A 23,425-nucleotide genomic window follows, 5' to 3' on the forward strand; every position below is an offset into this window, starting at 1 on the left:
CAACCATATCAATACCGCACTGAAATACAGAATAAAATGTCTTTTTCAAGGAAAGATAAAATTGCATTTCAATAACTTAAGCATGTAGGCACAGAGATATAAAGTTGTGCTAACACAAACAATTGCACTTCAACAACAACAGAGAAAAATAGATTAAGTAGCAGTAACAAAAATTTTGGCTTCACTAAGGCTAGGTTCATACTGCAGGTCTTAATGGCCAAATCCGATTTTTTGTCATGTCTGGTTTTTTGGCGTGCCCGTTCAGACTGCCTTTGTCTATGGAGCCTGTTCAAGTATCACGCACACGCACTAATTCGCAGTACGAGATGCGCTCAGCAAAGTGACCGCATGCGCAGAAGCATCAAAACAAATTACACATGCTAGTTGTATGTTACTCCATGGTGATCATATACCGATTTCCAAAAAGATGACACAAATAACAGACATTACTAATCCCCGTTTAGTCCTTTATTCAAAGTTTATGTGGACTGACAAAACGCATACAAGCACGCACATAAGCCTTGACTTGTGTGCGTGACATGACATGGGTGTCTCAATTTGCCCCGTCTCGGCCATGTAAGCAATACTGAAATGTTGCTCATTCGGCGCATACAATTAAAATCAAAAATAGTCAGGCTTATCCTTTTCATTTTTTTATGACCGTGTTCAAACCCGCTTCGTGCATAAATGCAGAGTTCAAGCTAGAAGCTAATGTACAGCTACATCGCTCCCGTCCTGCCTGCCACTTTCGCTTTGCTGATATCATTGCTGCATGAATTCTGATTCGGGAGACTTGAAAGTTCAGACCGCCAGCCACATTCTAGAACAGATATGTCCGAAGTCCGGCCTTGGGGCCAAATGCGGCACGTGGTCACATTTCATCCGGCCCTAGGCCTCTGTCATAAAATCAATAACGTCTGGCCCGCACACAGACTTAATAAATTGGTCAGCAGTACTGCTACCAGCATATGAAGTAGCTTACACACTAAATGTTGCTCCTCATTTACCCACTAAAATGCCGTAGTACTCTAAGCAACATTACCCCGTGTGACCCATTACTCCCAATTTTCTAAAATGGCGACAATCAGCAAAAAAAAGTTGACTGCGACGGCCAACGCTTCAAGGATAGGTGGAAATTGGACTAATTCCTTCACTAAAATACACAACTGTGTCTGCCTCATTTGCAAAGAGACAGTCGCTGTTTTTAAATAGTTCAATGTGAGGCAATATTACCAAACAAGACACGCTGAAATGTACGACAAGAATACAGAGAAGATAGTAGAGAGAAATTGAAGCAGCTTGAAGCTAGTTTAATTTTACAGCAGCAGTATTTCGTAAGAGCCGAGAGTCGGATGAGAACGCCACAAAGGCTAGTTGCGAGATTGTTGAGATTATTAATTTAAAAAATAAAAAAGCAAAGTGACACATGGAATGGCTTGCTAAAATTTGCTTAAATATATTGTTCTACGTAAAGAACGTCAACAAGGTCAGCCCCCCACATTTTGATTTAATTTGGATTCTTAAGTTACTCGCTGTATCTTACTGAATAATTTGAAGGATCATTTACTAAATGACAATGAATTCCTGATCACGACTACAAATCTTACAAGCAGTGCTAACTTAGTCTACCATCATTCATCAGTTTTTTCATCATTCGAATTTATTTTGGAATTGACGTGTCAATGGAACGTTAAAAAAAAAAAAAATGCTTATTTAAAGCTATTTTAAAGACTCTCCAAACCAAAGTGTTGTATAGTAGGGTAAACCTGAGAAACTGATAAAAAAAATTATTTGTGAAAGAATCTAGCTGAACATAGTCATTTATTCATACGCTGATTCATGTCAATGAAGGTGGCAGCTGTACAAAAGCTCTAAACAAAACACATTACAAATCAACAGTGAAACCAACCATCTACTAATTAAAATATCTCCAACAGTCCTCTTTGAAGCTTGGAGCAGTTACATTTGAAAGTCTTCTTCCAGCCTTCGATCATAGATTTCACCATGACAATGTATGATATCACTCATGTCAGCTAAAAAGTAAAGTTTGATAGTAAAGAAGGCAACACCAGTATCCCTGTAAGTAACTTATACATACAAACACGCGTAACAAAAGTATAGTTAATTCAATCTGTATCATGGGTGTACAGTCACTGTAATTTTCCAAAGAAGCCATGTCAAAAAACTGAAAAGAATGTCAAGGGCCACACCAACATGTTATTTATAGGGCTGCAACTAACGATTATTTTCATAATTGATGAATTGGACGATTAATTAAACGATTAATCAGATAAATGTCACTCTTTTGCAGTTATCTTCACAATTTAACTTGAAGTTGTTTTAGGCATGTTGTAATAAAACAAAATGGATGACTATTTCCTTCAAAAATAATTTTACTACAGCTTCCTAACTTAAATATAGTCTACAACTATACTGTTTCAAGTATATAAAGCTTGTTAACGTTTTAAAATAAAGGTTCTGAATAGAAACCATAAGAATTTCTCGGTAGACAAATAAGAAAAAAGTCCTGTTCATTCATAAAAAAAGTGCTGCTGATTGACAGTTTTTCCTGTAGGCAAAGTGCTGATATAGATGGTCAATGATTCATTTATTTTCTTTAAACAAACTAAACAACAAAATCGAATGAGGAAGCGGCAGACTAATAAATCAGTTTTCTTTATCAGTTGTTAATAAATACAATCCAATTTCAAAGCCCACCCTTGGATGACAATTTACAATTTGAATGGGAGTTTGTGTTGAAAGGAAACCAAGCTGTTATATGAATGGGTTTCTGTGTGTGGTTTCTTTTTTTTTTTAAAAAAACTTTATTATCTAACAATAGCTCCAGTGCTAATATGCTTCAACAAGACGATATAAACGGACACTTAAGACACTGATTAGCATAATCGCTAACTAGCTTAGCACTCCGTGCTAATTAGTAATGTGTGTGTGTTCCAATTAAACATATTTAGTTTTAGGGCTAATTATTTTTAACTATTCATACCAAATTGTAAACATTTTGATATGTGTTCTATTTCATAAGGTCATCTAAAGCAAGACCGCTTTGACATACAGTATTTGCAGATTTAAAGCATGCTAAACATGGCTTCCTGGAATGCACATTTGTCCATGTTGGCACTTTTGGATCTCCTTATCTCCATATTTGATGCCACTCGACGTCTGTTTCTCTTTAATGAGTCACGTTCTACTACTGTCTAATAAAACATGTTTGATATGTGACAAATTATATTTTCTCTCGTATAGATAGATGCACATAAAATGGGGGGGGGGAAATAAGGCTAAAAAAAATGTCACACTGTGCAGTTTAGGGTGGTCATTTTGCATTTCTCACCAAAGTACTCCCACCCTTTTTTATTTACATCTTCCTTCCCCATTGTTGATGGACATCTTTCCCAGTCTTTCACCTGAAAGCCACAACAAATTTACGTGTCAGACGTAAGCGTGCTATGACAGTCAGATGAAGGAGCGTTATAACAAATATCCTTTCACGGTTCAGTGTATTGTTATATTAGCCAGAACAAAACTTCCCGCTGCTGTGGCTCCCTGTGTCCATTGTGTTTCATTGAAGCACATAACATTTCCGAAATACAGCTGACCCAGAATACAATAGTATCTAATCCTGTATTATGAACTATGCCCAGGGTAGGGCAAATAAGTAGGTGGGGGTGGGGAACAAAAAGACAGCATGCTGTAGCGACCCAGTTAATTGACACCTACTTGACAACTTGGAAATCTCGACTTCAAATAATTGACATCAGAATATAATCATGAAACTTTATTTGTATTTAGGGCTGTCCCAAACGACAAATTTTCTCCCGATTAGTCAGCCGACTATTTTTAGGATTAGTCAACTAACCTAATAATTAAAAAAAAAAATTTTTTTTTAAATCATATAGCAATGAAATTTTTGTTGACGCTTATCCATTCACAAAAACATTTTGGAACACTTAAATTATTTATTAAAGTACAAATAAACACGTAAATAACAATAATAAATCATAAATAAACAATGAGTCCAAATGCTAATAGAATTAACTAGTGCAAAAGAATGGAATGTAAACGGATTCAGAACACTGACTTCACCTTTCTAACATGATTCAAAACAATTATTTAAAAAAAAAACACCGAGCATTAGTATTATAGTATAGTACTATATATAACAGTATTATAATAATTATTCATTGCCAATTTTTCATAAAGGGTGTCATTTTAAAGGTATTCTTAGTGTAGAATCTGAATTCTGAAGTATGTGGGATTAACTCCAGAAATCGTTATTTATATGACGAACATGACATGCTTTTATTTTGAAATGTTCACCGGAAGTACGTTCGCTAAACAGCTAACTTCAGCTTTACACTCCGCAAAATAACCACTTTTTGTCATTGCATGTAGTGTCAGTAATAGATTTTTTTTTTTTTTTCGCTTTTGCTGTTAACCAGCGATTTTTCATGTATGAAGTGTCACATTTTAAACGCAAGTTTGCTTTCACGAGACGACTGCCAATATTTTATAGCAGGCTATATATCGAAGCCCCCCCCCCCCCCCCCCCCATTCAGCTCAGTGTAGCAGTGCTAACTGTACAGTGTTTAATATAGATGTGTTTTCTTATTTTGTATGTCTGAACTTTAATTCTACAGCGTGTTGATAAGAGAAAGGAATTGGGAGTCCCATATGCCATCAGCACGCACGCACCAATGTATGCACGCACGCGTGCAGCGATAAGACGCAGCCGTGAAAATTACCGCCATCATTTTTATTTGCCGTGCGATAAATGACTCGATTCATATCGCGACAGGCTTTGCAACTTCAATAAAACATGTCGTTAGTTAGTTAGATGGACTTAGAAACTGGGTGACGGCGCATCAGGTGTTTATTCACGGCCGACGTGCAGCCAAGCTTGGCATTGAAGAGACAGGACACAAGAGTCAATGTTTTGGGGACACTGGTGCGCTTTTTTGGCTTTGTGCCGCTTTCCCAGCTTGCATACATAGCGTCCGACATTCTGAACTTTCCCCGCATATATTTTTTTAACCCTTCATTAATCGTCGACGGGATGTTGTGCTCGTCGACGGATTTACGTCATCGATGACGTCGACTATGTCGACAAGTCGGGACAGCTCTATTTGTATTGATATCAATGTATTTATGTATCAATATGAATGTTGCAGATTTTGATAAAGCTTCCATATGGACCCACTTTTGTTAAATGTTTAGTGTTGCCTACATCAATTTCCTATGACTTAGTATCCGTACCCCACAATGACTCCAAACATGCCTGAAAGCCTGGATTATGCCTGACTCATCCTCGTGGTCCACATGGCTTCACACAGAAAAAGGAAGTAATCTCAGCGACCACACTTTTCCACGCAGCACACGTGCGCGACAGATTTCCACACCGCCTACCTGCCGAAATGTTTAAACTGCGTACTGTGCGAGCTGATATTGGTGCAGGGGGCGGAGAGGAGTCACCATCTCCTGTGGAAAAACATGGTGGATGGACTACTAATTGCAGAGGTTCACAAGTACAAACTTATAATCGGCCGATAAAGACCACTGGGCAGAGAATGCCGTCAAACAAAGAAGTTGTCCCTGCTTCATTAGAGCTACGACCTTCCCCATATTGCAGAAAAATGGAATCTCTACTTCTGTCATTGTATGAAGTTGCTCATATACTGTAGACACACTTTTTGCTGCCCCCTGTAGTCTGGGAGAATATTGGTTTCACCACGGGCCGGACAGCTGCGCGGAGCTGCACAGAGTATACGTGTACATTATAAAAAGCACGTGCCGGATGAACTACGTGCGACTCGTTTCAGCGTGGAACATTGAACGTGTAACCAGCCTTAAATGGTGGCATTTTCTTTAATTTTTTTTTTCCACACACTGGTTCTTCGGTTGTAAACAATGCATTGTCGAAAAAGGATTTGCACCGTTATGACATTTAAAGTGCTTGTGACAGCATAACAATGTTTAAACAGCACTATTATGTCAATGAGAATCATATTTGGAGATGATTCGACTTTATATAACAATTTGACAAAGTGCGTATGATGAGAAATTAGTCTTTTAATCTGTCATTTAGCCCCTGCATGTCATATCGCACTAGCGTCCCTAGCTGGAGAATGACATCGGCAGGGTCACGATTTCATCTGATTTAGAATTGAGCCCATTGAGGAGGAATGATTCAGAATGAGGAAAATGCAACAAAGAGAGCAGCAAAATGCCATTGTTTCAATCTCTCTACTCCATTATTTTTACAGGATATTAGTTTTATCTAAGCTTTTCCCCAATTGCTAAATAAATGGTATGGTCATGACGAATAACGGTCTTGTGGTAAATGGAGTATGAAATATTAAAAATGCATTTATTCAATACGACATGGCAAAATTACTCCATAATGGTCAAAACTGTCGACTTCTTGCACCTCCTGAACGATATTTTATGCCACCGGAGTTAGTCCGGCTTTTGTAATTTCCCTGCCCCGGCTTGGGAGAGCGTCAACAAACTAGGAGGTGTGACAGCTAGCCGACATGCTAACCTAAACCGAGCGGAGTTTCCAAGTCTTATTCTCGTCTTTCGAAGCAAAAAAAATCACACAAAACTACCCCACATCACACGGCAGCAGGGTTGTCGTATGTCTTCACCGATCGCCCCCCCTTTGCTTCAACCCTAAAATAACAATTGTGCTCAGCGGATCTTGCTTTCATTCTGCTTCAATCTCACCGCTGGGCGGCGGCCTGGCCACTTTGGCTGTGCTGTGATGGGCTCCCCCAACACCAGAGAGGAATTTTTATGATATCTTTCGCCTGAGTTCTCATTTGGTATGGAATTGAAGAATTTTAAGACGTGTAGAGAAACCAAACCAATCCGTGGCAGAGAGAAAGAAATGTGGAATAATGATACAATTACAGACTGTCGTCCTGGAAATCTCTATGGAAACCTGGCACTCTGGACAAAAATGAACAGAATGAGTGCGCTCACTCGAACTTTCATTAGGCAGGGCTTTAGATGTGGGAGGGTGATTTTGATCAGTCAAATTGGCCCTTTGTCAGCATGGCTAGTTGGCAAATTTTCTTATTGATGCAGAGTTTCAATTGGCTAATTGGCAAGAATGTGAGTGGACAGCATGAACACTGGCTTTGTGTTTAAATTTTAAATGTTATTAAGTAAAAGTCTCAGTAATACAGATTCGCATTGTGCTTGATTAAAAAAAAAAAACAATAGAAAATAACTGGAATTTTTTTTTCTCATTAGGTGGTATGGCCAAGAAAAAGACTACAATGTCCTAGTCATGGACCTGCTTGGCCCCAGCCTTGAGGACCTGTTCAACTTCTGCTCTCGACGCTTCACCATGAAGACGGTCCTTATGCTTGCAGACCAGGTAGCCAATGCTCTCATAATACATACGCAACTCGCAAATTGTTGGTTTTACTCAGTTTTTGATTAAATTTCAGGATGACCCTAAAGTGCACCTGAAAGATTACCGTATTTTTTGGACTATAAGTAGCAGTTTTTTTCATAGTTTGGCTGGGGGTGTGACTTATGTGTGAAATTATTAACACATTATAATATCATTTCACATGTTATTTTGGTGTTTTGGAGTGACACTGATGGTTTGGTAAACTTGTTAGCATGTTCTTTATGCTATAGTTATCTGAATAACTCTTAATAGCTATGTTACGTTATGTCATCATGTAGCATCATGTAACATTATCATACTGTACACTTATTCAGCATGTTGTTCTCTATTGTATTTTTATTTTAAATTGCCTTTCAAGATGACATCTGTTCTATGTGTTGGATTTTATCTAGTAAATTTCCTCTAAATATGCGACTTATACTCCAATGCGACTTATGTTTTTTTCCCTCTTCGTTGGGCATTTTATGGCTGGTGCGACTTATACTCAGGTGTGACTTATAGTCCGAAAAATACGGTAACTTAATTTGACCTCAGACCATTTCAATATGTCATGTCAATTATCTTCATTTTTACAACTTACCTCTTACAAGAAGCTGAATGGCAAAATTCAAATCAAGGGTTTGACCCACTCATTTTTAATTAAATTTTCGTGTTCAAGTTAGACATGTGCCGGTTACCGGTTTCACGGTTTACCGTGGTGTGAAAACGTCGCGGTTTCAAAACCACTAAAATTTTCCGTCATACCTTAGTACGGTATTCGCTATTTTTCATGTGCCAAAATGCAGCCGAAGTGGCTTGGTGCGGCAGCGCTCACCCTTCCCGTTTGTTGCCGTGAGTGCCAGTAACGCTATTCTGCTAAACAGCCAGCAAACCCCAAAACCAACCCTCGAAACACAAGGCGTACTTTTCTTCAATTTATTGAGCTCTCAAATCGTGGTGAAATATACAAATGAATACATTTAAAACGTTATACAATTGTATTTTTCCACATGTGAGTAGGTTCAACAGGATAGCAGTAGCACCATGAAAAAGGTCGCCAAGAACAAAACATACATTTTCCTTTCAAATTCAATATACAAACTAAAACTTACAAAGACGAATGTTAGCCTAGGCTAAGCTGGGAGAGCAGCTTGGTCGACGTTTTATGTCTCACAGCCGCTGAGTGAGAAACAAGCTTGAATGAAGGGGGGAGAAAAAAAAGGATCGCGTCAAAGATCGCTAATTGCGAAAGGAGGTCTCACTCCTCACTTTTTGTTTTAGATGAAACCTTGAAACCTCAACAATATTTACATTTTAACTAACTTATAAAACTAACTTATACATTTTTAACTAACTTATTAACTTATGAATTCTTTGTTCTTTTTAACACAAAGGCATGACATCATGTAGAAGAGTTGACACAGTGGCTGAAAATGGCGAAACTTCAGCTTCTCCCCCTCAAAAAAAGTCATACAGTATATATTTTTAATTTTATTTAGAAGTGTTCTTACTTTTTTATAGCAATTATTTTGTTCTTGCTCTATTATTGAGCAACTTGAGCTCTGGCTGTGGGTACAGTCTAGGTTCTATTTATTTTAATTTTATATAAAATATTTATTTTTTGTTAATTTATTTCTTTTCACATTAATTTATTTTCACATTATATTCATGTTCCAATTTGCAAATATGTTCTGAAAAAAAAAACCTGTTCAATGGAAAAAAGTTTTTTTATTAAACCCATACATCTCAAAATTTGGGAGCTATAATTGCAATACCGTGAAACCGCGGTATTTTTGCTCACGGTTATCGTACCGTCAAAATCTCATACCGGCACATGCCTAGTTCAAGTACAGTTTAACTCATTCAAGCCCAGTAATTTTCACAAAACATAAATCGTTCTACAGTTCCAGCCATTTTTGAGGATTTTGCCTCCTCTTTCAAGGCTCACAAGCTATACTTATATAATTCAATTTGACCCCGCACAACAAAATGAGTCCCATTTTTAACTTTGTTGCCCAAATTTGGCACACGTTCCATGGACATACTGTGATACCGTTACCGTAATTTTAAGACTATAAGGTATTACTTTCCCACCCGCGTTGAACCCTTCGGTTTGTAGTACATTGCGGCTCATTTGTGGATTTTTACAGGCTGAGCTGCATGTCTTGAGCTATATACATCCCATAATTAAATATTGATAACTTGTATTTCTCCACTGATTAATTAATGTCCAAACCCGAACCATCATTGTCATTCCTATTGATTTGATCATTTACAAGTTTACCTGAGCTGTCGTGATTCTCAGATTCCTCTGGTCACTGCGCTCCCTCCATTATCATCACACATCCAGACAAGTTCAGTCCACAGCCATGTATTTGTGGCATGTTCCAAACTGGAAGCTGAGAGCTCATTCAGACTGTCAGCAACTTCTGTCTAGCTTCCAAAAAGCTAATAAATACATCTGGTTTTACTTAGTCTTTATTAAAGTTTGTTTTTTAAAGTGCCGACAATAGACTCACTAACTGACAATGCACTGCCCGTGAAGAACTATACCAGTCAGAGACCAGTACATTATAGAGAAGACGAATAGGAGGCTGGTAACCATACTGTGTAAAGTTAAAATCTGCAATTATTGAAAGACGAAAAGTAACGATTCCATGCCCTTTTTTTTTTTTAATTTTATTTTTTTAGATGATCAGCAGAATTGAATATGTACACACAAAGAACTTCATCCACAGAGATATCAAACCAGACAACTTTCTCATGGGCATTGGCCGGCATTGTAACAAGGTAAGACATGCGAGTCCATTTCATTGACAAGATCAAAGTTGTAAAACTGCATGTCGAATGTGCAGTCCCAATTTTAACGTAATTGCATGACTTGAGTACTATGTATTAATTGGCCTTTCAGGGTGGTCCCATAATAATTTGTATTAAATAAATAAAAGTTTTCAATGCATACTAGGGGTGGGCGATATGGCCTTAAATACGTATCACGATAAATGGAGCAGATTTACCTCGATGACGATAAAGTCGCCCAAGCGGACTGTTGTATAATTTGAAAATCTGAATCAATGCATGAAATACAGATTAACAGTTTCTTGTTGATTTAGTTACCAGCATTCAATTTGATATATTTAACAATTGTACATGCAGTCTAGACATTAGGTTTATAAAAATGTATTGTAAACAATAAGAATTCAAGTATGAGCATTTATAACAGCGTGTATGGCTTGAACAATCTACATTGTCAAAATCAGTATGCCTGTGCAAACATGTCATTGTAACACAAATGACTTGCAGCTTGAACAGTACACTTCAAAAAGACAATTTATTGTTAATGGCTGCTGTGACATAATTATTCAATACAAGTGTTTACTTTAGGGTTTCAGCCCCCCCCCCAAGTGCATTTTTTAATAAATGCAGGCATACATGAACCCCCAAACAGACAGACAGACACACATTAAAGCTATATTGATCTTCTGCAAATGAAACACTTAAGATTTTATGATAGCAATAATGACACAGAATTGAGCACATACAGAAAAATAGCTGGGGCCATTTCTCGGTCATATTATAAGTTTCACCGTTGGATTGTGCTTAATGCTGAATGCTTTACCATCACAAAAGCTATCAGAGAAATCACACACAGTCAGATACAAAATAACGCGACATAGTAATTGCTAGATGCAGTCCGTGCCCAATCCACTGATTAAGTTCAGCCATTTTGACAAGGTTAGAGCCGCTATCCGACTCCATCACGTTCATTTGTAGCGTTAGCCGCTAGCGGCCGCTAGCGTTAGGCGCTAGCGTTAGCCTGTGGCCTGGCTACCAGTAGAAAGCAATGAAAGCACCATCTCCGGAAATCGTGAGAACAAGGGAGTACAGCGGGTGAAAGCCCGTCTGGATGCCACCAAGAGTCTATTAAATGTCGGGTGAAAGTTTGGCGAACCTCCCTTAAGCCACACTCCATCACGTTTTGCTTGTAGCATTAGCTGCTAGCGTTAGCTTGCCGGGCTTCTGTTTGATTGGCTTCCTGATGATCACGTGACTCCCTACGTGAGTACATTCACTGCTTTCTTAAAGGGGAATGAACATAGGCGAACAACACAGAGTCAAAGCGGGATGAAAAGACTATTTTGTTGTTTTATTAATTTACCGAATTTACCGACATGGTCAAAATTACGTCGGTCAACGTGAAGAATTTCGGTGACGGTAAATTTTCGGTTTACCGCCCAGCTCTAATGCATACGACAACACATTTCACAAATCTCTTCACATGTGCAGACTTTTATGTAATCTATATAATATTTTATTCATTTACAGACTCATGTTGACTCTGTAATGGAAAAAGTCCCAATATTTTGTTTCCTGTTCCAATAAATGCTATGCAAGGTCCTAGTTTCTTCAGCAGGAAAAATTCGGTTATTTTTGTCTGCAGTTAAAAGGGACAACAGGGATGCAGGCAAATTCAGGTGATGTGATATTTCATGTAAACATTGTGCTTTCCATTTGAACTGTTAAAATCAGGGCTTTCTGTGAGGCTGTCTTGCACCCCATGATGCTGCTTCATCAGCTGATAATTGAGGTGGCAGAACCAATGCACTTTGAGTACATTGAAGATATAAAAGCAGTGCATCTGGAAGCATATTTATTAGGGGTGTAACGGTACACAAAAATCTTGGTTCGGTACGTAACTCGGTTTTGAGGTCACGTTTCGGTTCATTTTCGGTACAGTAAGAAAACAAAATGCAAAATATAAATGTGCTAGTTGTTTATTACACACCTTTGTGCTTTCAACAATAGGAACATTAGCCTATGCCAGTACTTCTCTAATAGTGGGGCGCGCCCCCCTGGGGGGGCGCAGAGCAATGCCAGGGGGGGCGCATGTGACCTTGGGGAACATGTTTTATGTGTTTTTTTTTGTTTTTTTTTTTGCCGTACTGGAATAAAGTGTACTTGCACATCCACTCAGTAGGTGGCAGTGGCGCTCTCATTTTCAGAGTGCGCGCAGTATTTTTGAACTAAGGAAGAGCACTCAGCACACACAGACAACAGATATGAAGAGCAGTGTGCCACCGCCGTTTACGAAAGCCGTTTTCCGACCGGACTCACTCACGCAGCGACCCACTGTCTTGTCCGGTTCTCACGTCGCCGCCCGAGAAGTGCCATTTTCGGCTTGGGATCGTCACGACGACTGCCCTCACCTATGGTTCTACCTCGGCCGCCGTGAATGCGCTTTTTTTCGAGCCGTTTGCCTTTTAGCTTTGACTTTTAATACAGTGGGTGATGATGAAAGACCACTGTTTACTGTGTCTAAAAATAATTATAGCAGATAGCAAGAAGCCAAATCAATCATTGTTAAGCCGCTTGATTTTTTCAGTGAAAACGTGCCGTATATTGCCAACAATCGTCCTGCTTTGTCAGTGTTCTATCAGTAAGCCAGTGAGCATTGTTAGCATGCTAATTGAAAAATAACTCCACATCATTGCAAAGGAGGTAAATACTGTGAGCAGCAAAAATAAAAACTGTCCTGTCCAAGGACACTTTTTTCCCCCCTTTTATTCAGATTTGTTTTTTCGGTCAAATTTTTTGACACATTGTCCTCATGAGTGAATGTTTCTAATCAATTTTAATTTGGTATTATTTACTGATTTTATTACATTTTATTTTTCTGTATCAAATGGTCAAAAATGTACCTTGAGTGTATTTTTTTAGTTTGGATGTGAATTTTTTTTTTTAATTCAGGCAAATTGATGCACATCAAGTCTTCTCTGTTACAAACAAAACAATGTTTATAATAAAGTTATACTTTATTATAAGTTGATCTATGTTACTTTTTTTCTTTATTAGAAAAAAAGGACACAATGTTAGGCAGATGCGTATTTATAATAGTAATTTTATAGACAAATGATACTATTTACAGTGGCGGCAGAGAGTTTGGGGGGGCGCGAAACATTTACGTCTTCCTTGGGGGGGCGTGACAGAAAATAATTGAGAAGCACTGGCCTATGCAAAGCTAGAATTCTGCTAAAAAAGTAGAGGGTATTTAAAGATAATCCAACAACAATTTGCCTTTCAGACCCCGCGTATTGGTCAGCTTTCTTTCTGAAAGAAAGATGAAAAAGAGAAAAGCAATCCCAATGACAAAGATTTTAACATGTATTATACAAATGAAATGCCTCAATGATTTTTTTTTTCTTATGAACGGTTTTCAAAAGCTTTATTGGTGGATTTTCTCAAGTTAAAGCGCCACACAGAAATTAATAAATTTAATTGTGTAAGCAGGATCTATGTGTTATTATTTAATTACAGGTGTTTTAGCTCATTTCAATTTATTTTATTTAAATGGGCTATTATTTATTATGTGTTTATATTTTACAAATGTGATGTAGTATTCATTTATATTGTATATTTTATGTTGTATAACTTTAGTTCCTATGTGTTTTGTATTGAACACGGGGCCGTGTTGGTTATTATTATAGCAGAGAAGACAGCAGTAAATCAACAAAGACAAGTCAACTGTGCCGCAATCTACCACTCAAGAGATCTGATGGACTCAAAAAGTGGGTTACGATTAGGGGTGTGACAAAATGTCGGAATGGTGATATATCGTGATGGGAACCAGCAAGTTGCCACCAAAATTTTCCACCATAATAGTGTCTCAGTTAACTCTAAGGCTGCCTTGACGGTGCTCGACACCCAATCCATTTAGACTGGGAACCTTCATTCATTCGAAACCACAGCATTCACAGTCATTCTGTCAGATTTTCAGGGCATTTATAGGTCACTTGCTGTTTATTTTAGGGCATTTCCAGGTTGTTTCCTGTTGAGTTTGAGTCACTGCCTATTCATTTGGATGATTCCCAGGTCTGTAACACAAAATGAACAGGAATTGGCCCATAAAATAGCCCAAAATCAACAGGAAGTAACTGAAAATCAACAGGTAATGACCTCAAAATTACCTCATTGCCTGGCATTGGCTGCTACTGACGGCGTTCGTTCATTCGCTGCCATCCCTCCCACTTCAAACAGATTGGACGTCTACTAGTGATAAACTCATTCCAATTCACAGCAGAAGCTTGTTTTTCTGTTTATTGTTTGTAGAATATCCTAGAATGATTTCCTGACCAATGTATTGTTGTATCGCCATCTCGTGAGATTATTATTATCTTGACCTTTGTATCGCAAACCGTATCGTATCGTGAGGTACGAAGAGGTTCCCACTCCTAGTTACGATTGCATATTAGTTTGAAAATCGACCGGATCCACCGTAATTTTACAGGAGTGACTTCCGGTCTGCCCGATCCTAGCTACCGGGAGTAGTATTGACGCAGGAAGGTCGCGTCTCGCGTCAAATAATAAACTCTGCCGTTCTTTTCGCGTGCGTCACGTTGAGCCGCTTCTGGGACGCGTCTAACACGCGGCCGCACTGCGACTGGTTTGCATTGGCTGATTGACTTTAACGCCCGAGTTTCACTGCATGCTTGCGGCGGCCACGTTGTCGCGCCGTTGACGTTTCTGGGTTATACTGTCCTACCGTGTTGGTCCTCATTATAGTAGAGAAGATGGAGTAAATATAATCTACACAAAGAAACTGTAACCCGATCGACTAACAGCCTCGAAAAGTAAGGGTTACATTACGTCAGAAACTCGTTCAGTACGCCTCTGTTCCAAACAGAGCACCACGTACCGAAACGGTTCAATACAAATACGTGTACCGTTACACCCTTAATATTTATACAGTACTTTTATGTTGCTCCTGATTTTTATTGTTTGTCAATCTCATTTATACAATTCCTAAAATGGAGTACGATGTGCAATGCTCATCAAGACATAATTTTGGACGATGACTAGCTTGCAGGCTCAACAAGCCACATATTCCAGCAAGTGAATGTTGACTGCATGGATGGAGGTTAAAGTCTGCCCAGATTCAACCTTCGGCCGCAGTACAAGAGCTTGCTGATGATATTATTAGCAAAGCTTCATGGTTTGTTTCCCTGTAACTCCTCTTACCTTTCTTGCACTTTAACAAGCTTTCTTCATGGCATGACTACACAGCCTTGTTTACTGTACGTTCACCAGGGATACAAAACCCAAAATCCGTGCCCCATCAAAGGTTGTCACTATCGAATATATTTAGAATGGAATATTCTATTGAATAGTCCATTGGTTAATCATGTGAAACTTTATTTTTTATTTCAGTAGCTTTTTGGGGATTTGCTGTTGAACACATTGACTTGCTAAACACACACTAGAGTAAATAATATCGTTATATCGCTTCTTCACTCTGATTTAAAGGCTGCTGGTTCAATATAAATGTCTGAGGCTGCTTCAGGTTCAACTGCATGTCAGTAACCGGTTAATCATACTACTACTGTGTACGTACTCTATTCACTTTAAAGCGATGCACTTTGCAGACGACTAAACATTTCATTTCATTGTACCAGTGTGCACTGACAGTAATGGCATTCTCTTCAATTCAAAAGATACAAATAATTTTTATTACCAATACAAGTCTTAACGGGTCCAAGAGACTTTTTGTAGGTCCTTAGGTGTTACATGTTCCTCATGCATTTTGCAAAAGGTGAAATGTCATCCTTTAAATCAGCCACGTTTTTGTGCGAACAACTTGTTGCCACAGCAACAGCATTTGATGAAATCTTTTTAGCAAGTATGAACATGGTCCTTAGTTAACTGTGCAGTCAATGGTCTTTCCCAGAATGTCTTAGTGCTACTGAATATGCAGCGATGTTCTCACAAAAATTGTAAAAAGGGCAATGCATACTCACATGCTGCCCCATGGTCAGTTCCATCCAAGGAAACCTGGTTTGTGGTATTTCTTTTGTAATATTGATATTATTCAACAAAAAGTTGTTTTTGACAGCCCTTTTAATTGTCGTCCTGGTCTTTCTGACGCAAATACTAATTAGTCTTGGTCATATTTTATTCATTTCAAAATGTGTTCGCCTCTGGCTATTTATAGTCAACCATTACTCAAAAAAATGTTTTCATCTGTAAAATTCAAAAGTTTTAGTCCATAAATAAGTTTCCAACAATTTTGATTGAACATTGACAGGCGAGCACATGTTGTTGCGTCTACAAGGACAGAGCCAACTTTGTGATAATAATACACATTCAGCAGGTAGATTTCATACAGTACATTTTCAATTAATTAATCCTACCTGGACGTCACAAACTGTATTCAAAATTTGTTCAAGAGTTTAAGACGACACTCGCCACGCTAAATGCTAAAGCTAACCCGACTGCTATGCTAATGCTACGAGTTTAATTTTTGTGTGTTGATCACTCAGTACAGACCTTTAAAGGCTGAAGCAACATTGCATATTTTCTCCTGCCAAGATAAATGCTAAAGCAACGTTGCATATTCTCTCCTGCCAAGAACACAAATCTTACTGTTTCAAAGCTTGAAGCATAATCCTAACACCTGTGACGATTTTGGGGGGGGAGGGGCATCTTACATATGTAACACGAGCCAAAAGCTGCTACGATGCAGGCTGACATACCCAAAGTACAATATGAAAATGTCATGCACTGTGAACACATGACCAACTGTCGCATTTTTGTCTTATTGCCGTCTCATCAGACGAAAACTGGCATTCGTCTCGTATGTTTGTCTCCAAAGACACGTTTTTAGCTCATCATCATGAAAAATATGTTCATCAACTAAATATTTTCCTTATCGTCATCAGGGACAAAAACAGCAATGCATCATTCTTTAAGAACGTAACATAGTATCTGTGTTCTTGTGCATCCTTAGTCTTAAAAGCCATTGAATTCAGAATTTAAAATGCCTCAATTGGCATTAAAATGTCTTAAATCCACTAACAAAACTCTCAAAATGTTATCATAAATACATACATGTTACATAAATGTTATCTCTTATCACGTAAGTACAATTAGTTATTTATGCAAACACCCCTTATCGTGTTCAATACAATTACTTTTAAAACTCATCTAAGATTTCTGGGACCGATATGGTCCAACCCATGAGATATCATGAGAGTGTAACTAGACAATGGAGCTGCCAAAACAATGAAATTCGGCCAGAATCCTGACTTTGCAGAGCTTTTGCAAGAAATTCTTATTTCGTTTAAGAAGAAAACAAGTTACGATTAAGTGATGTAATTTCCCAGTTCACTGGATTGCTGATGGGGCTCCACTTCTGGACTTGTGTTGTTGTGCGTGACATTTAGCAATGACGACCACACTGCCATACTTGACGTCCCGTAGTTTTTTTTTTTATATTCATTTTTCGTTTATTTTCTCATTGATTTTAAAGTAATTTCAAATGGCATTTAAAGGTCTAAAGTCTTTAACTTTCCTTGAGCTGTGGAAACCCAGTGTGTTATATTTCTTTGTGGCATTACTTGTACTATTGTAAACCATATTTCTCTGATAATGGATGCCCCATTCCTAACACCAAACGTCAGGAGCATTAATTGCTTGTGCAAGAACCACAACAGCTTAGCATCTTTTGCTGGTCAAACAGTGCTGTAGGATGGTATTACGCTCTTAAACCAGATGCCAGAATCATGTAGTCTGGTTGCGTTTTGAACAACCCAAATTGAAATATTGTGTTGGTTTAAGGTCAGGACTGTTCTAATTGCAATCTCGATTTATGTTAGCTTCAATCACAGGTGTCAAACCGATTCCAGGGTGCTGGATTTTGTTCCAACTGATTCCGTGGAGAGTTTACCAATGAAATTCCTGCTGAAACAAACAGGACCTGACAAAGTTTAACTGATTACACATGTAAAAGATCTGATTGGTGAAAAGGTGTCCTCTTCATTGGTTGGAAAGCAAACCTGCACCCACTTGGCCCTTTCTGGAATCTGTTTGACACCTGTGGCTTCAATGATCCTGAGCATAATTATTTAACAGTTAATAATATACCGCTTCACACAATCACACTGCCTCCACCAAAATCTAAATCCAAAGCCCGCCACATTTAGATTTTGAGGCGTTTGTGACACCACTGCAAAAATCGAAAGACAGTCGGCCATTCAAAATCCTTAGTATTCTTCTGCTGAAGCCATTTTTGAAGCCATGATTGGAAGGTGTGTTTTAGGTCATCATGCTGGGAGACTAACTTATCTTTGAGTCTGGTAACATTGGCTGGTATTTGAAACTACAGTTCTGTCCTTTTGGACCAAGGTTTAATTTCCAGCTTAGGAAAAGTAGGCCCAAAACATCCTTCTACCACCACCACCAGGCTTCACTTGTTGGTATATTGATATTTTTAATTCACAGTGTTGTTTAAGCATATCTTTTGGAATAATGGCCTACACTTTCAACCTGGTTTTCATAAAATGGTAGTATATTTTTCAATATGCCTTTAGTTGATTTAGTGTTTTTTGGGGGGGGGCAAATATCCAGGCTTTTCACCCTACCTTGAACCCAGACGTCAGGAAGACAGTTGTCACATTTACTGAAACTAGGGGTGTGCCATCTTGGGCACCCCAGGATTCTATTCAATTACGATTCAGTACCATTTCTGTACTATTTCACATGTTTGTAGTGTTACTGCTGTACTTAATCCTGGTTTTAAACGTTATGCATCTGGAGTAACTTTTGTACACCACCAAACACGCACTAATTAGCATAGCGCTCGGTGCTAACTAGTAACATCTCAAAAACGACAACAACAAAGGCTACACAGTACAAGAGGGTTCGTGTACTCACCTCTGATAGACAGACACGGCACTTGGCAAAACACTAGGGAATTTTTCCAATTAACATGACTTTAACCTACTGCTGGACAACTGAAAGACAAGCAGCAACGAACTCTCTCTCTCTTCCCCTCTCGCTCTAAAAAACAACTTGCGGACACAAGCGCAACCACCGGGTGCCTGCCTGTCTCATACACAAATTTATTTTACAGCCTTTTGAAAAAAAGTAAATCTCTCGCTCAGTAACTGGCAGCATCCATCATAACGTTCTGCGTGCGGTGTCCAGGCAGCAGACGTGTCTTGAATTTCGTTCCGCTAAGAGCAGCTGTCATAAAAGTTATAAAGGAAAATCATCGTTTTTTTAACCTTTATGAATCGTAATCAAATCGTCACATGTTGAATCGCGATGCATTTAATAATCAATTTTTTGAAACTCCCTTCACTGAAACACAAGTATTTTCCAAGGATTCCTGCAACTCCTTCAATGTTCTTGTTGATCTCTGGGCAGCCTCCCTGACACTTTTATTCTTTAAAATCTGCCTGTTTCAGAAATGATAGTTTTATGCTTTCATTGCTTAGCACATGGCCAAATGCTGCGTAATGGAATCAACTGCTCTAAATAAAAGCCCATTTTGTATTACAAGAGTCATCATTACTCATTAGCTCGCCCCGTTCGTCCACCTTAGCGTGGGTTTGTGGGCATTTGTCTTGAGTTGTCTTAACGTATCGTTCGTTGCCTGGATTTGCACAAATTCTCAATGCATTTACTTTTTTTTTTTCTTTTTTTTTTTTAATATCTCACACGACTGATTCAATTCAAGCCTGGTGTGAAAATACTTTTCTGGGTAAGCAGTTAGGCTGTAAGTTTAATTATTATAGCATCAACAGGTAGAGTTAAATAGATAGATTCCAAGGTGCTGCGATGTTCTGTGTTTGGTTTTTGGAATATTGTTGTTGAGAAAACGTGGGCGGTGTTGTAATTGTTAATATGAGACACTTGACAATGAGAAGGTACAGTGATTATGATCTAAATAAGCTTTTTTTGCGCTTATACTGTCCTAACTGGCTGCCATTTTATGTCATTTGTTTCAATACATGTTACCTGTGCCGTACTTTCTGTTAACTTTGGCCTTAGCTCATTCGTGCAGCATTACTGCTCATTATTTGCATTATGACTATTATTGTTATGAAGAATTGAAATTGGCTCGTATCATGAAGTTATGTTCTTAACAATACACATCCCTATAATTGAGCATAGTTTTGTGATTTATTGTTATTGTACTAGCTGTGTCTTGTTGATAGTGCGGGTCATTCAGTGACCCAAGAGGCAGCATTCCCAGCTCTGACTAACCGATGTCAAAGTGTCCTTTGGCAAAATACTAATCCCTAAATTGCTCTCAGTGGGCATGGCCACACTTTGCATTGCCGTCGCACCGCCTACTGGTGTGTGAATGGATAAATGTTAGCCTGTAGCGCTTTGAGCAATGTAATGGTTTAGATAAAAGTGCTATATTTGTCATCTCCATTTTACCGTATTTACTGCAGCATTAATATGCCTCCAAACAATTGAGAAGGGAAAGGAGAAATATATACTGGTTTTCACATTACCAGTCATTTGCGTCCAATTGTATGCAGGACCAATAGGACATGAAGTACAGTTTTGCATGGGCGTAAGACACATAGTGTTATGCTGCTCATCCCAGAAGTGTGTGCTCCTCAAAATGGCGTTAAAAAAGAGACTTACCAGTGGTGTCATATTTGTCAAGCTTTGTCAGCAAGAAAATTATCAAATGGAAGGGCATTGTATTTTTTGGGCCTAATATATATCGGGCATTTAAAAACTGGATTCCCCAAAAGATGTGACAGTGTATAAATTGTGAATAAATACTGAATCCAATGATGTGTAAGTGCCAAAATTCAATATTTTATTCAGAATAGAACATTGATGACAGGTTGAAACGGAGTACATTGTAAGTGAAAAATATGTTGATTTTAAATTCCATGTTGTCAACAAATCTAAAAGTTGGGACAAGGCCATGTACAGTTTACAAACCTCAAGGGAACAAGTTTAGAAATAGGTACAGTGAGGAGAACAATTATTTGATACACTGCCGATTTTGTGGTTTTCCCACTTGCAAGCCATGTAGAGGTCTGTAATTTGTATCATAAGTTCTCTTCAACTGTGAGGGACGGAATCTAATACAAAAATCCAGAAAATCACATTGTATAATTTTTAAATAATAAATTTGTATTTAACTGCATGAAATAAGTATTTGATACATTACCAACTAGTAAATATTTCGGCTCTTAGTTCTTTTTTTATAACCCCTCCTGTTCTCCACTCATTACCGGAAGTAACTGCACCTGTTTGAACTTGTTACCTGTATAAAAGACACCTGTTCACATGCTCAAACTCACTCCAACCTCTCCACAATGGCCAAGACCAAAGAGCTGTGTAAGGACATCAGGGATAAAATAATAGACCTGCACAAGGCTGGGATGGGCTACAGGAAAATACGCAAGAAGCTTGGTGACAACTGTTGGAGCGATTATTAGAAAATGGAAGAAGTTCAAGTTGACGGTCAATCTGCCTCGTTCTGGGGCTCCATGCAAGATCTCACCTCGTGGGGCATCACTGATCATGAGGAAGGTGAGGGATCAGCCCAGAACTACACGGCAGGACTTGGTCAATGACCTGAAGAGAGCTGGAACCACAGTCTCGAAGAAAACCATCGGAAACACATTATGCCGTCATGGATTAAAATCCTACAGCGCACACAAGGTCCCGCTGCTGAAGCCAGTGCATGTCCAGACACATCTGAAGTTTGCCACTGACCATCTGGATGATCCAGAGGAGCAATGGGAGAAGGTCATGTGGTCGGATGAGACCAAAATTGAACTTTTTGGTCTAAACTCGGCTCGTCGTGTTTGGAGGAAAAAGAAGGATGAGTAGAACCCCAAGAACACCATCCCAACCGTGAAACATGGAGGAGGAAACATCATTTTTTGGGGCTGCTTCTCTGCCAAGGGTACAGGATGACTGCACCGTATTGAGAGGAGGATGGATGGGGCTATGTATCGCCAGATCTTGACTGACAACCTCCTTCCTTCAGTGAGAGCCCTAAAGATGAGTCGTGGCTGGGTCTTCCAGCATGACAACGACCGAAAGCACACAGCCAGGACAACTAAAGAGTGGCTCCGTAAGAAGCATCTTAAGGTCCTGGAGTGGCCTAGCCAGTCACCAGATCTGAACCCGACAGAAAATCTATGGAGGGAGCTGAAAGTCCGTGTTGCCCGGCAGCAGCTCCGAAACCTGAAGGCTCTGGAGAAGATCTGCATGGAGGAGTGGGCCAAAATCCCTGCTGCAGTGTGTGCAAACCTTTTCAAGGACTACAGGAAACGTTTGGTATCTGTAATAGCAAACAAAGGTTTCTGTACCAAATATTAAGTTCAATTTTTGTGATGTATCAAATACTTATTTCATGCAATTAAATGCAGATTTATTATTTAAAAATCATACAACGTGATTTTTTGTTTTTTTGTATCAGGTTAAGTCCCTCAGAGTTGAAGAGAACTTATGATACAAATTACAGACCTCTACATGCTTTGCAAGTGGGAAAACCAGCAAAATCGGCAGTGTTACAAATACTTGTTCTCTCCACTGTATGTGCCCCCTTCTTTTCTAATACAGACCTCTAACTATTCAACTGTCTTGGGCCTTCTTTGTTGCACCTTCCTCTTTGTTATCAGACAAATATCCTCAATAGACCCTACTCACCAACGTCACAGAATGACCTGTCGCTGTATCCGGCCGCCATATTGTCCGTCTCTGTTTAGCCCTATTCTCAATGGTTTCAATTAGTCGTTCAGTTTATAGAGCAATTCATGGAAGCCCCGGTGCTTTCAGACGCTGTAAACTCATTGGATGCGTTGCATAAAAGGCGTTATGTGGAAAAGCTTCAGTCTATCCATTCGCCAGATCCATATTTGATGCCTAAATCGATATTTTTCGACCCACTGTCTTCGCCCTCTCTGCCTGACATCTGCTACCCTGATATCTACAACTATCTTGTCCACACAAAATCAGCCTATTCTCACGAAAGTTTGAAAAACTTTAAGAGCAGCACTTTAAGCAACATTACCACGTGTGACCCTTTACTTCCAATTTTCTAAAATGGCGACAATCAATTAAAAAAAAAGTTGACTGCGATGGCCGACGCTTCAAGGATAGGTGGATATTGGACTATTTCTTCAATAAAACACGCAACAACTGTGTCTGCCTCATTTGCAAAGAGACAGTCGCTGTTTTTAA

The 23,425-nt window shown here is 38.9% G+C and overlaps 1 protein-coding gene across 5 annotated transcripts in view; it reads left to right on the top strand.

The window, feature by feature from the left end:
* csnk1a1 (casein kinase 1, alpha 1) overlaps positions 1–23,425 on the top strand; it is a 65,935-nt gene that overhangs the window by 16,627 nt on the left and 25,883 nt on the right. For all 5 annotated transcript variants that reach the window (XM_057849940.1, XM_057849942.1, XM_057849941.1 and 2 more), the window contains exons 3-4: positions 7,276–7,402; positions 10,112–10,210. In XM_057849940.1, coding sequence (XP_057705923.1) covers positions 7,276–7,402; positions 10,112–10,210 — 226 coding nt within the window. The remainder of the gene's footprint in view (positions 1–7,275; positions 7,403–10,111; positions 10,211–23,425) is intronic.

Source organism: Corythoichthys intestinalis, chromosome 11 (genome assembly GCF_030265065.1).
Source record: "Corythoichthys intestinalis isolate RoL2023-P3 chromosome 11, ASM3026506v1, whole genome shotgun sequence".
Taxonomy (NCBI): Eukaryota; Metazoa; Chordata; class Actinopteri; order Syngnathiformes; family Syngnathidae; genus Corythoichthys; species Corythoichthys intestinalis.